Source organism: Pleurodeles waltl, chromosome 10 (genome assembly GCF_031143425.1).
Source record: "Pleurodeles waltl isolate 20211129_DDA chromosome 10, aPleWal1.hap1.20221129, whole genome shotgun sequence".
Lineage (NCBI taxonomy): Eukaryota > Metazoa > Chordata > Amphibia > Caudata > Salamandridae > Pleurodeles > Pleurodeles waltl.
In genome coordinates, this window is record NC_090449.1 from 399,401,033 (window position 1) to 399,415,006 (window position 13,974).

At 46.9% G+C, this 13,974-nt stretch overlaps 1 protein-coding gene across 5 annotated transcripts in view; it reads right to left on the reverse strand.

Annotated features, from left to right (window-relative positions):
• Positions 1–13,974, reverse strand: part of IFT140 (intraflagellar transport 140) — a 1,792,511-nt gene that overhangs the window by 861,994 nt on the left and 916,543 nt on the right. For all 5 annotated transcript variants that reach the window (XM_069210629.1, XM_069210628.1, XM_069210630.1 and 2 more), the window contains one exon: positions 6,340–6,511. In XM_069210629.1, the coding sequence (XP_069066730.1) occupies positions 6,340–6,511 (172 nt within the window). The remainder of the gene's footprint in view (positions 1–6,339; positions 6,512–13,974) is intronic.

The following is a 13,974-nucleotide window of genomic DNA, read 5'->3' on the forward strand; positions in this document are numbered from 1 at the left end:
CCTTGCTTGCCTGCAGTGGTGCAAATGAGGCTACTTGGAATAACTCTTGCCTCAAGAACGTAAATATCTGTGAGAACTGGTGATATAATCTTTAAGATATTGTAGGAAGAGATTGAGGCATATATAACGTCTGATTCTGAGGACAACAGGGTTAAAATAAGCCCGGCAACCAAGTATATTACAACAGTGTGTTATTTTGGAAGGGAAGAAAAGAATTTAAGGGAAGGGAAGGAAATAACTTAAGTCACATGACCGGATTAGTACTACGACATCTTCTGAAAATATGGTATATTATATTATATTTAATACAGAAAGGCGAACGTTGTGGATTAGTAAAAAATGTTGTATTTCTATGTTGAATGTCAAAAAATGATATGAAGCACACACTTTCCAATGACGCAGCATAAAATGTAAGCTTGCTGTGCAATAAGAATTGATGTTCTAAACTGTTATCTTGATCACACACAATGCTTACATGGCCTATATATTTTGTTTGAGATTTTAAGTAGAGTGAAAGGTTTGGAGTGGTGAAATGAGGTTGAATGAGTATGAATGGGGTGTAAAAGTGGGGTATATATGTGGATGTGAATGTCTTTTCACTTTTGATGTATTATATTAATGAATGCAGAGATTAGGTCAAAGACACTCATAATTAATAAACATTAAGTTACACATGAAAATTTATTTTGTCTGAGCCTTCTATAGATATTTGAGACATTGTTACTGAAATATACTTGGTTGCTGGGATTATTTTGACACTGTTTGCATTTTCCCTACCCTATGAACCATTATCTGCTAACAGGGGGTCCCCTCTGTTTGCAGATACTGAGGAGAAGCCGGAGTAGTGGCGGCCCAAAGAGTAGGCAGAGGACCCTCTGGGAGACCATGGGTGAAATGGGGTGATGCAAATCCCTTGGTGATATAGTGGGAGGAAAATGTACCACAGCTTGTATCTCATGAGAACATGAGTAAACCTGTGAGTACTCTGAATAAGATGCATCCGGTAGCCTCTTCGTTTTCAGCTGGAAGACCTGATCAGCAGATATCTCCACATTCATGGGTTTGACTTTCAATGATGCTTCGATGCTGAGGTAATCTTTGACGGCGACCTGGCAGTGCTGGCAATCGGACCGTGGTCCATTTGCCACTATCATAATAGAATGCTTGGACCGCCCTGTCTGCAGCAGTACGACCTCCATCGCAAGTGTGGCAGTCTTGAGACCGCAACTCTCGTAATGAGGGCCTTAGTGTGCTTGCTAGCAGACTTGTTGCATAAACATACTTCCCCACCACTCACACAACTCTGAACCCATTGGGAGACCGACACGGGTGCACCATACACGGACAAGGAATGGTCCAGCTTGTTGGAAAGCCCAACATACCACGCAACACCAGTTTTCGAATGATTCAATACTATATTACCCAAATGGCCTACCTAACATCTTCTGTAATGCCTTACATGGTAGAGATTCTATCTAGCTGTAGATCCCTTAACTTAGAATTAGCCCCTGGTGTCAGACTGGATTTTCGTAAGCAATATGACTGCTCGCCAGTAGGTGGCATCATTTGCGTCCGCATGGCATCGTCCACACAAGACGTGACATGAACGTTCCTATAGATGCCATCCCAGTGAGCTGATGTCAGTTTTTGTTTGGGAGTTTTCACGCTAGGAGGGCAGAGCCACCAAGAACAGTGACCACTGGCATATGGAACTAGGGCCCTCAAAAAGGAGCAGCCCTTTACCTATAAATTTGTTCACTGAGTGGGGAGGATGAGTTTGTCGGTAATGAATCTGCGGCTAGATAGAGTCTCTAACAGATAAGGTGTTAGCGAAGGTAAGTAATTTGTTCATCTTATAGAAACTTCTAGCCACAGATCCCTTACCTTAGAGTATATAACCAAACAATACCTCTCTAGAGGAGGGACTATGAACTTTATTTGGACTAGGAAGTCCTTCAGGACCAAATGGACAAAGTGCCCGTCCTGATGGACCAGACTATCCAGGCAGTAGTGCTAAGTGAATGTATGCAGTAAGGCCCACTTTGCTGCCTGACAGATATTCAGGACCAAAACTCTGCTTGCTAATGCAGTGGCCGCAGCCTTTGCTATGGTTAAATGAGCATGTAAACCCTCTGGGGGGTTGCTTCTTGGCCAGTGTGTGGCAGATCTTAATGCACAGCAAAATTAATCTGGAGATGGTTCATTTCTGCATGGTCTTCCCTTTTTCGGCTCTGACATATTCTACGAAGAGTTGATCGCTCGTTGCATGAGGCCAAAGTAGAATGACACCGAAGCTTAAAAAGTAGGCAAAGTGATGGACTGGCTTACGTGGAACGGGGTGACTACCTTTGGCATGAAGGTTGCTTGAGTCCGAAGGATAAGGTTGTCTGGGAGAAAGGAGATGTATGGAGATGATAGTGCCTGCTGCTCACTGACCCTCAGGGCAGATGTAATTGACAACAGATAGGCCGCCTTGAAAGTAAGAAGAATAAGAGGGCAGGTATGAAGTGGATAAAAGGGAGCACAGAATAGAAAAGTAAGAACCAACTTAAGGTCCACTGTGGTATAATGAAGGAAGCTGGAGGAAATAATTGTTGCAAACCTTTAAGGGATCCATTTACAGTAGGGGACTTGAAGAGGGAAAGCTGATCTGACAGTTGCAGGAAAGCAAAAATGGCAGACAATGCAGAGCCTGCTGGGCCAGGGTAAGGATAAACAAAAGAACTTAGGAAAGGGGTGCAGATAAGGGTCAACCTATTTGGCTGTACGCCATGCCACAAAGCAGTTTCAACGGCCAGCATGTACCGTCTTGGTGGAGGGACGCCGAGCAGCCAAGACCACAATAAAGACTTCGGTGGAAGGGCAAAAAGTGTCAACTGTCATGGCTCAATCTTCATGCATGAAGGCGGAGCATTGACAGGTTCAGATGGAGAACCCTCCCCTGCTGCTGAGAGAGAATATCCTCTTGAAAGGGCAGCCTGAACAGAGGACTGATGGCCATGCTCAACTGCTCAGGATACCAGACTCTAAACCCAGTCCGAACCATAAAGAAACCTTGGTCAGGTTGTTCCTGATCTTCTTGAGAACTCTAGACAAAAGTGGTATAAGCGGAAAGGCATACAGAAGGTCTGAGCTCCACTTGGGACGAAAAGTAACTCCGGGCAAGAGCCGCATTGGAATCCCCCGCGTGCAGTATTGCTGACATAGCCTGTTCTCTGCAATGGTGAACTCATATAACTAAGGTGCCCCCCCCCCCCAACCCTTCCCCCCCTCCCCATTGATGAAAAAAACTGCACTACCACCGGGTGGAGACACTATTCTTCCTGATTTGCTGGCATCTTCAACTGAGTTCATTGCTCTGGCGTTCAGACTCCACCAGATGTTGAACCACCAGGGAAATGCCCTCATGTTCCAGCCATGCCCAGAAAGGTAGGGTCTTGTGACAGAGTCCACAACTCCACACCACCCTGTTATGATGGTTGGAGGGCAACCTAAGGACGCATGGAGGCTGTGGCTGTCGGATTTAGTGGACTGGCCTGACGTCTAAGAATCTGATGCAAGTGGTCTGTGGATACCGCATCTTTGGCCACGCGGGGGCTGGGAAGCTTGCGTGCCATGGTGGTTGAGTGGGGAGAGGCTTGGCTGGAAGCCACTTCTATGGCCACGAAAAGAGCGAAAGACTGACTGGGTTTGACGCGGAGCAGTGGAAAGTCCCAAAGACCTGACCAAAGCTCTGTTGTCCTTAAAGTGGTCTAGCACTGAGTCCGCCTTATCTCTGCAGAGATGGGAGCCGTCCAAGAGCGTGGCCATGAGCGAGGTCTGGACATCCCATGAAAAGCCAGAAGTTCCAAACCAGGTGTGGCACATAAGGGCCAGCAACAGCGAACTTAGCTGCGTCCCTTGTCAGCAATAGCTTGGGGTGAGGAAGATGTGGTCCCTTAGGGTGGGGCGACGTCGGTGGACAATTGTCCTAATCACAGGAGCACCTGTGCAGGGGTTGGACCAGGGCTCCAAAAAGATGTCTGTGAGGGCTTCCTTAAACGGATGAAACGTTTTGGAAGGGGTGACTCCTGGCTGAAGCACCTCTGTCAAGATGTTTGTCTTGAAAGCCATGGAGGGCAGCTGAAGGTCTAGGACCTTGGCTGTCTTCCTCACCAACAAAGCAAATAAGGCACCCCTCCTCCATGGTAGGAGAGACCAAGCCAATATCTGGGGACGTGTCCAGTCCACTGGCATCTGCCAAATCCTCACACCAGTGATATCTAGGGGCTAGTATTCTTCAGGGTCCAGTGGACCCTCCCATTCGTCCTCAAGCCCTAGCCCATAGGATGGCATGGCTTCAGTCGGTGCCACAGTTGGAGTCAAATGAAACCCATCTGGCTTCATTTTAGGGTAGGGGCAGCGCCGGTTCAGAGACGTCCATGAATCCAAAGGGCCCGGCCGCCACTGAGGGGTAACCCGCCGGTCATAGACACAGTAAGCGGCCCTCCTGAACCAGTGGGGTCCAAAGGCATTCCAGTGGGAACAGGCCGCCCATATATGAGGTGCATGACCTCATAACGTTCTAGGAGTTGGGTTAGGGTTTGCTCCAGCTCCTGAAAGGTGCGGAGATGGCCTAGGCACCAACTCAACCTTGGAGCCAGGCCTCAAATGCTGACGCTTCCTCACTGGATGACTTCGACAAACAGGGTGAAGTTGAAGACTTCTTGGACTTCTTGTTCTTTTTATAATTTGTGGAACTTAAACGAAATCCCAGATGACTTTTAGTGTGACAATGAGCATGTGGAGTAGCTCCACAATCGATCACAGGACCTTCCTCTCGACTGGGATCGAGAACGTCACAGCATTGCAAGTTGAGTGGCAAAGGCACTTTCTGATGGAACTGGGGTGCATGGTGTGAAAATCAACGCAGGTCCTGGCATCGTTGTCGTGCTCGGGGCACCAGAGGCAGACGAAATGTGGGTCCTTCACCGACATTTGCTTGTGATAGGCAACTCCGGGCTGAAAACCATTCTTCCTTGCGGACATCCCTGCCACACCAGGAGGCAATATCTAAAAAAATATTTGACAAAAGATAAAAAAGGGTGAGTCAAAAAGTGGCTGTTGGTAGCTCTTCAGATCTGCTCTGGCTGAGGCGGAAAGAAAAGAACTGATGTCAGTGCACTGGGGTGGTGCCTTTATAGACATCACGCATGCCACTTCTGGCGAAGATGACACTGATGGCACCACGTGGAGCAGAACACCACCACCTTCCAGCAAGCAGCGGTACTGTTTGCAAAACTGTTTGTGGATCCAGCCTGAAACATGGGTATAATTCTAAGGTAAGGAATCTGTAGCTAAAAGTCTCTATCAGTTACTGTTTTCAAGATAAAGGACACCTGAGGGCAATTTTTCTTAATATTTACCCCACAATAATATGAACAAAGATCTCTGCTGCTAACACAGCATAAATCCCACCCAGATACACAAGGTATCTTGGGTGAGGACCTGAGGATATAGCATACCACTAGTGTTACTGGTGGGTGAGGCTCCTTTTAAACACAGGGAACATTTTGCTTGTACAGAGGGTAGATCAATTAGCAATGAGTTTTCTCTCTTTTGGAGTTAGACAAATTATTGCTCTTGGCCTGTCACAAATCTCTTCAGACTCAAAATGTAGAGAGTCATGCACACGCCTGTCAAACTCACTGAAAACCTAAAGAAATAAAACCACATCCCCCTGTCCCTGAAAGGATCTTTACTAGTGACATATAAAATCCTGCTTCTCTACAAAATCTGATACATCACCTATGAAGGACTAACACATTTCATGCTTACCTTACCTAACTGAATAACTCAACATCTGGCAAAGTCAAAGAAACATTTGATGTCAAGGCACCGGAATCAAGAAGTGAATAAAAAATTTAACCAGCCGTCTCAAGTTACACAAAGCTATGTGACATATTTTAATCATTACCTCTATCACCTGCACACTCAATGTCAATCATTTGTTTTAACTTCTAATTTACTCTCTTTCCCTATCAAATCCTATTTCATACTCATTCCCCCCCCCCAGTTCTTGTTTTTTTCCATTTCTATTTTACTCTTATGTTCTTTCTGCTCCTTGCCTACCTGTCTCTTCGCTATCTCTTTCACAGCCCTTTTCTTATTCCTTCTTCTTTATACAACTGGTTTCCGTGCTACTGTTTCCACCACTCTAGATTACACACACACAGTCTCTCCTCCTTGTGTCCTAATGTTTCCACTCATGCACTTGCAATACTGACCCCACTAGATTTGCATTATATATTAACATCCTGAGGGTGGAAAGAGAAGCAATATTATCAAAAGCTTTAGTACCATGTTTCCAGTCCTTTCAAGATTCTTCTCATGTGCCTGTCTGGAGCGCTTCTCTTTCCTTGTGTCTGGGACTGCCAACTCTGCTTCACAGACAATCAGCCGTGGTTCAGTCTGATCCCAGAAATGACTAATAGGTATGCGGTGCAACAGGCCAGTATTCTCCAGTACATTTCTACAGATAAAAAAATTAACATGTTAAGGGAGAATTGTGGTTATTGACAACACTGCAGAAAAACAAACCATCAAGAGCTTCTCACACTGATAAGGCAGTTGTGGCCATGGAGTATTAGCATAGACCAGTGTTTCCCAAAGTGTGCGGCGTGGCTCCCTGGTGCACCATCAGAACTCACCAGGGGCGCCGCACACTTCTAGGGAACACTGAAATGCTTTCATTTTCATACTACCCTAGGGCCCCTTTCTAAAAATACATCACATTTAGAATGAAGCTGACAGGAGTTTGAAAAAGAAGGAATCACAGTGGAAATAAATCAAACTTGTTAGGGTTTTGCAATGTTATGTTGTAAGTTGTAAAACCAGTCAAGTTTGATTTGTTTCCAGCGTGAGTCTCTCTTTCATACTACCGTACAGCTAACAAAGCTGCATGGTAGTATGAAAGAGAAAGACTTCATCCCAATTATTTTTTAGGGAGAAAAATGGAAGTGCTCCCGAATCCTGGCTTACATCCCCTTACATAACGGGGAGCCGCAGCTAATGGGCAATAGGTCAAGGGAGCCACGGGTCGAAAAAGTTTGGGAATCACTGGCATAGACATTAAAATATTCCTTGCCTGTGAGGCCTCTTGTCTGGGGTCCTGGGGCAGTCAGGGTATTGAGTGTTTACCCTGGAGACCCTTAGGCTCTCAACACTCTTGCACCTCAACTGGAAAACGGTTTTCCCCCCTTTATGTAGTTGACTCTCCAAGGTTAGCAAGGTTGAGAAGTCAAGACTTACTCTAGGAGATGGCAGGGAATAGAAACTCAAATGCAGTACGACACAGTAGCTAATGTTGAAACTCAATAGCCAGCGCCAAATCTTCCACAATAGTACTTTTTATTTACAGGTAAGTATAAAGAGAGCATTTAAAATAGGATAAACAAGGAAAACAAGAAAGTAGAAGATATGCAAAAAGCTACATTTTCTTTCTTCATTGGTCCCCATGGTCATTGTTATCCTGTGGGACTTCATTCCTATTGACTGTGGAACATCTAGACTCATCAAGTCTTTTATTACACTATTTCCAAATAGGTTTAATCAGAGGGGCTGAGGTGTCAGACAGAAATAATACAGTGTGGCAGTCGTGCTTGGACACTTCCGGCTCTCTGTTCCAAAGAACGCATACAAGAACAAGTCAGTGAGTTGAAGTAGTAGAGTATTCAATCTCCGAAAATAGTAAAAATTCCTGTCTCCCCTTACAAAAATATACACTATTACAACAGCAAAGATGCTCACCTTCTATAACATTCTTTCTGATGCATAAATCATCTCCTGCAGGTTCCTTACATGAACCTTTTCCCACATGCTAGACTGGCTCTTTATATTTTTCCAAAAACAGCAAACTACTTACAGCAGATGGCACTAAGACATCAATGGCAAAACCAAAGGATTCCACTGGACCTCACCTCAGAATTCGCATATAATGTGCAACAGAAGCTGGTAACTCCACTTTCACCTGTTTTTACCGTGCTCACATGGAGCCAATAATAATAATAATACCTAAAACTAGAAGAAAAAGCTACTTGCTTGTATGCCGATCTCTTCATTAACATCACGCACACTGAAATAGTCCTGCCTGGGTGTGGAATCTTGGAACACATTTTTCAATACACATTTTATGTGGATTTTTTTTTTCTTAATGCAGACTAATTAGAACTGCATCTTATCAAAGGCTACATTTATCTAGCATCATATGTCTTATTTTTATATTGAATTTTAATTACAAACTGTTTAAAATAATCTTTGAAATAAAAGGACATGAGGACATGTCCAGAATGGTGATGGAGTGAGAGCGCTTTCTCCCCGCTCTATGCCTCACCCGTTTAGCGCTGTTCTCCGCTGTCTTCTCTGGGGCAGCCAAATATTGGATTGGGGCAGTTTAAGATGGGAGAAACTGGACAAATGGGAACTTGAAGCTGGGCAGGATTCGGACTGCAGCTGGGTGAGGTGAGCCATCTACACTTAGGAAAATGGTAGCCGCAATGTACAATGGTGACCACTGGGGGATATTTCTGGCCACACATGTACTTCTGGGCACAGGAAGAAAGCAATCCTGCCCCTTGGACCACCACTGCCTACCCGCTGCAAGGTCTTGAGACACCTTTGGTGCGGGATATGAAGCGGGGCCCCAGACAGCATGGAGATCACAAATTATGACTGCGGAGCACATAGGGCAATAGAGCCCATCACTGGGGACAGCACCAATAGGGAGCAGTGAGATGCTGTGGTAAGAGCACCAGGTCCCATCGAGCTGGCAGCCTACGCTGCCTCCAGCTCTTTGAACACAGCTGGGGAAGAAATGCCTGATGTGCGCGGGGAGGACACCTGGTGATACCTAACTGGAATCCAGGCGCAAAGCCACCCCAGGGACACATTGGGTGGTACTGTGGACTCCACCTGCACTTTGTGGGTGATATATCGACAAGTGCAAGCCCCGAAGGTGGCATCCGCACAAGGAGTAGTGAGACTAACATACGAGGCCCGGTGACCTGCCCTGGACAGCTGCTATCGGACTCTCAGGATGTTTTATGATACGATTGGATCCTGGTGTTTCTTGTGGAGTCCTGGGTCTGATATTGAACGTGGCTGGAGAGGCTGCAACATCTTAGAAGTAGGATCACACTGCTGCCTGATTAAACCATCAACCCTTGATGTGATCTGACCTCTTGTCCTCCACTGCAGGCAAGTGAAACAAAGACCTCAGTGAAGGACTCCACAAAACACAAAAATTATGCAAACTTAAAGAATATCCTAAGCAAGGATGCGGCAAAAAAAGTGGAAAGAGGTTGGAATATGCAAGAAGAACACAGAGATAGTCGGGAAACCTACCCGCAAAAATTAACACAAACCTTGATGAAGGCACCCCTTACATGCACCTTCAAAGAAGAATTCTTTGGCAAATTTCACAGTGATAATGCAGCACTGAGATTAGAGATTGCCTAGGAAATAAAGGAGGTGAATTATGAACTGGGACACTTAGGTCAGTGGGTCTCCACACTGGAGACCGCAGGAGACTTCAGGGAGGAAGAACTGGAGGTTTTCCAGAAAAAGAGTGTGGAACTCCGTGATCAAAACGAAGACACCTCGAAGATCTGGAAAACAGATTACGGAGTTCGAACATATGCATCAAGAGTATACTAAGCAAGGACGTGGGTACACTAGAGGATTATGTCAAACGTCTCTTTCTCAAAATTCTCTCTGGCCCGGCTGCGAAAGATGTCCAACTGGACCACACTCAAGAGGTGGGTAAATATGGTGAATCCAGGAGAGACCCACAAGACATCCTCACATGTGTGCATCACTTCGAAGAAAAGGAAGCCAGAAGGAAGCCATAATGATAGCGGCTCGCAAGGCCAGGGTGGTCTCTTTTGATGCATACTTTACATTGAATAGGATCTGTCTCCACTGCATATGAGGCAACAATTCCGACCTACCACAGCCTACCTCAGAGTACAAGGCATGTGATACTGCTGGGACACCCATTTAGCTTGACCTTTACTGTTTCTGGTGCAACCCATACAGTTTGAACATCATAAGAGGCTCACGTAATCCTAGACTTTCCAGACCAAACACAAGACTACTCCCTGACCATTTTCACGCAACAGAAGTCGGAAGCTGCACACCATGGGCAGGGCAGTGGGCCAGGATTCCCATTAAACACTTTTCACTCAAGCCCTCTCAAGATGTAATACAGTGAGAGAGGGAAGCAATTATAGACAAATTACTGATGAATAACACAGAGGAGGGGGCAGATGGCAGTGACCATCCCCCACATGTGAAGCGGAAATAAGGCTGACTCCATGGACAAAGGTATTACGCCAGATTACCAGCAGCCTCATGGGGGTGTGCGGGAGGTGGGAGCTGTCAGGAACAGAGAGTTTGTGAGGGGGGCTTAGATACAGTACAGTAAGTCACTGCAGGATGGTAAGCAGGTGTAGGGGGGATTTGTTTGCTGCAGACAGACATGATGACGGACCCAATGGGCTGGGCTAACGCGAAAAGGGTACTCAAAAATGTGTTATATTGTTGTTAGAGCAGAGACACTTAATTTAAAACTGAAGGACTACTATAACAGGGACACGAACACTTGGCCTACACATCTGAGGGACAGAATCTGCAATAGGGTGACCCGAAACATTACGCATCACAACTCTATTCACCTGGTAAAGATACTGAGCTTTAATGTTAGAGATCTTAATGCTCCAGCAAAACCCCTAGAGCTGCTCACGCTCCTAATCAAGTCAGGCTGTGATGTCTTCCTCCTACAAGAAACCCACCACATCAAACAGGACTGGTCCAGACACTGATTCCCCTGGTTCACCAGACAGCTATATTCTTCTAGACCTAAAAACACAAGTGGGGGGGAGGGGGGGGGGGGGGGGGGCGGCGGGGAGCTTTGGCCATCCTTCTTACTATCAAATACTAAGGAGAAATTATCTTGACACACACAAATACTGGTCTGACTATTACCAGTCCATCTTTCACTGTTACTCAAACTATAATTTTGGATTGTGCTTATACTCCTGGTAATAATCAGGAGAAATTCCACACTGCTGTGCTCTCACAGGTTCAGACATGCTCAGATCATGAAATCCTGGTTGGAGGGGACCTAAACATAGTGATGAATAATGTAAAACACTGATGAGCCTAGCGGGCGGAACGGGGGTCTCTTCAGAGGAGGTTTTGACTGGATTTGAGTTCTAGGGCTAGTGGATATCTGGAGGGTATTAAACCCTACACAATGGGAGTATATTTTTCTCTCCACATTCTTAGTAGAACATGTATTTCACTTTGTGCTTTCTCCAAGGCTACAGTCAGATAGGGTTGCCGACAAACGTGCTATGCTGTGTCTCCAACATTCATAGAAAACACATACTCATACGTGGGGACTATTTCTTAGAATGTCAGCTCTTTTATTAGAAAAACACCCTTTTGTCCTAGACATGTTAGAGGGAGATTCAAGCCAGATAACCATAACTGTATGCTGATTGCTTCGTTTGGGCTACCTGCTTAGATGGCCGGACCCATGAACCACGTGGTGATGGTGTCTCTCTAAACTACAGGATTCTTCCTCCAGGTATGAGGGATGACATACCCCCATGGGGGTGGGGACCTGAATGGCAGATCAGGCTTATTACGCTGGGCTCAAACACAGTGTAGGTAGGACAAATATATATCACTCCTAGTGACAGTAAGGTAGAACTGTTCTTGTGTTTTACTCTGTTAGTCACTTGCTTGTTTTTTATTGTGTTTTATCATCCTAGTTATTGCAATGCATGCCTTTTTAATCGAAGATGCAGTTATTTAAATAAATCCTTATTGAACTATAATCTGCCTCTGTTGTCTTTGCCTGTATGAGACTTTTTGGTAACTGAGAGAAAGGGATGGGATCTGATCGACCACGATTCCCCTGAGGAGTCTTTCTTGTCATGCGCCCGGTTGCCACAATCATCTCGGCTAAAGATGAGGCTCTGCTTGTTAGCTGGAGAACCTGGATTAGGTCGACAGGCATCCTGTGGTGTGGAATCATACTTGGTACTCATAATCCAGGTGATCCTGTCTTCCAAATCCAGTAGCCTCATTAGCATAATGAGAACCTACGCAACAAGTCAACATTACACAGGGGCAGAAAAGCGTGGTTGATTCCAGGTAGCCAGCTTATAATCTGTTGCATGTAAACTTGGAGTTGTCTAATGTTATGAAGACCCCACCAATTCGGATGAGACGACTGCCATCTGAATGAGTCCAGGAGATTAAAACTTCACCCCTAAAACGCTACTTATGGTAAAGCACTCAAAATGGTTTTTTTTTCGTCTGGATGGTCCCAACGGTGCTCATGGTTTTTAACTTTTTGAAAGATTATTTGTCTTTCCACAGGGAGAGCCATAACCTGGTTGGGAACAGTGTTTTGTTCACTCATAGGGATACTCTGTATATTTGCGTTCATTATGCTGGGAAAGCCACAGAGGTGCAGTGAATGTTGGTATATTAGCAAATGTATGTGGCACATAGCGATATAACCCAATTTCTAAGGTTATAGTTCAGAGATATGGAACGCTTATGTTTCAATGGTGCATAGGACTTGGTTTGGACTACCTTCCATGCCTTCTTCCCTTTCACCAAGAACAGAATCTATCTGGTATTTACTTACACACTGAACCTTTTATATGGTAGATGTGGCTGATAGATAAAGGGGGTCATTCTGACCCTGGCGGTAAAATCCGCCAGGGCCAACGACCGCGGGAGCACCGCCAGCAGGCTGGCAGTGCTCCCTTGGGCATTCTGACCCCGGCGGTACAGCCGCGGTCAGAAACTGAAAACCGGCGGTGTACCGCCGGTTTTCCGCTGCCATGGGGATTCCGAGCCTCATACCGCCTTCCTGTTCCTGGCGGTTTTGACCGCCAGGCACAGGATGGCGGTATGGGGTGTCGTGGGGCCCCTGGGGGCCCCACCAAGATTTTCAGTGTCTGCCATGCAGACACTGAAAATCGCGATGGGTGCAACTGCACCCGTCGCACCCCTTCCACTCCGCCGGCTCCATTCGGAGCCAGCATCCTCATGGAAGGGTGTTTCCCGCTGGGCTGGCGGGAGGCCTTCAGGCGGTCGCCCGCCAGCCCAGCGGGAAACCCAGAATACCCGCGGCGGTCTTTTGACCGCGCTGCGGTATTCTGCCGGCGGGACTTTGGCGGGCGGCGGAAAGTCAGAATGACCCCCAAAGTGTTTTCTGGCAAAGTCATGAGATATCCAGACGCTATCTGCATGGACTTACTACGGGCTCGAGACGCACTCTGTGGGTACAACGTAACTTGCTAGACATTGCAATGGTGGACTAATTGACACACAACTTTTTGGTATTGAGAGGCCACGGGACTGTTATGTTTTTTGGTTTAAGGAATAAGGTTTAATATGTCGCATCTGCACTGTGCAAATACACACATTAAGAGTGTACACTTGTGGGGCGTGGCCACGGGCGTCAAGATGGCGGTCGCACTCTAAGAGTGCTCCGGACCCCTCCGTCATCCGCCCAAATCCACTGCCACATCCGATCCTGCTTCCGTCCCAACCGGGACTCGAGGGGTGCCTCGGCGCCCCCGGACTCCGGGAGCTTAAATCCAGAGCTCGGGAGTGCCTGCAATCGTTAGGAGACAGCGCCGACCCGGGAGCTGGGCCGCGCCCAGGACAGGGACCGCCCTGCGGCCGGGGCCATCGGACGAGCACCACATCGGTCCCGGACGGCCGGGACCGATCGGGGCCACCAGGGCCGCGCCTGGAGACATCGCGCCATCCGGTGCTCCCGGAGAGAGGTCCGGCGGGCGGCCGCGCGCGGAGTCGGCGACGCCGGAGGCGAGCGGATCCGGACCTGACGGGCTCTGGGGACGATCGGAGCCCCGTGGATCGGTGGACCCGGCACCGGGAGCCTGA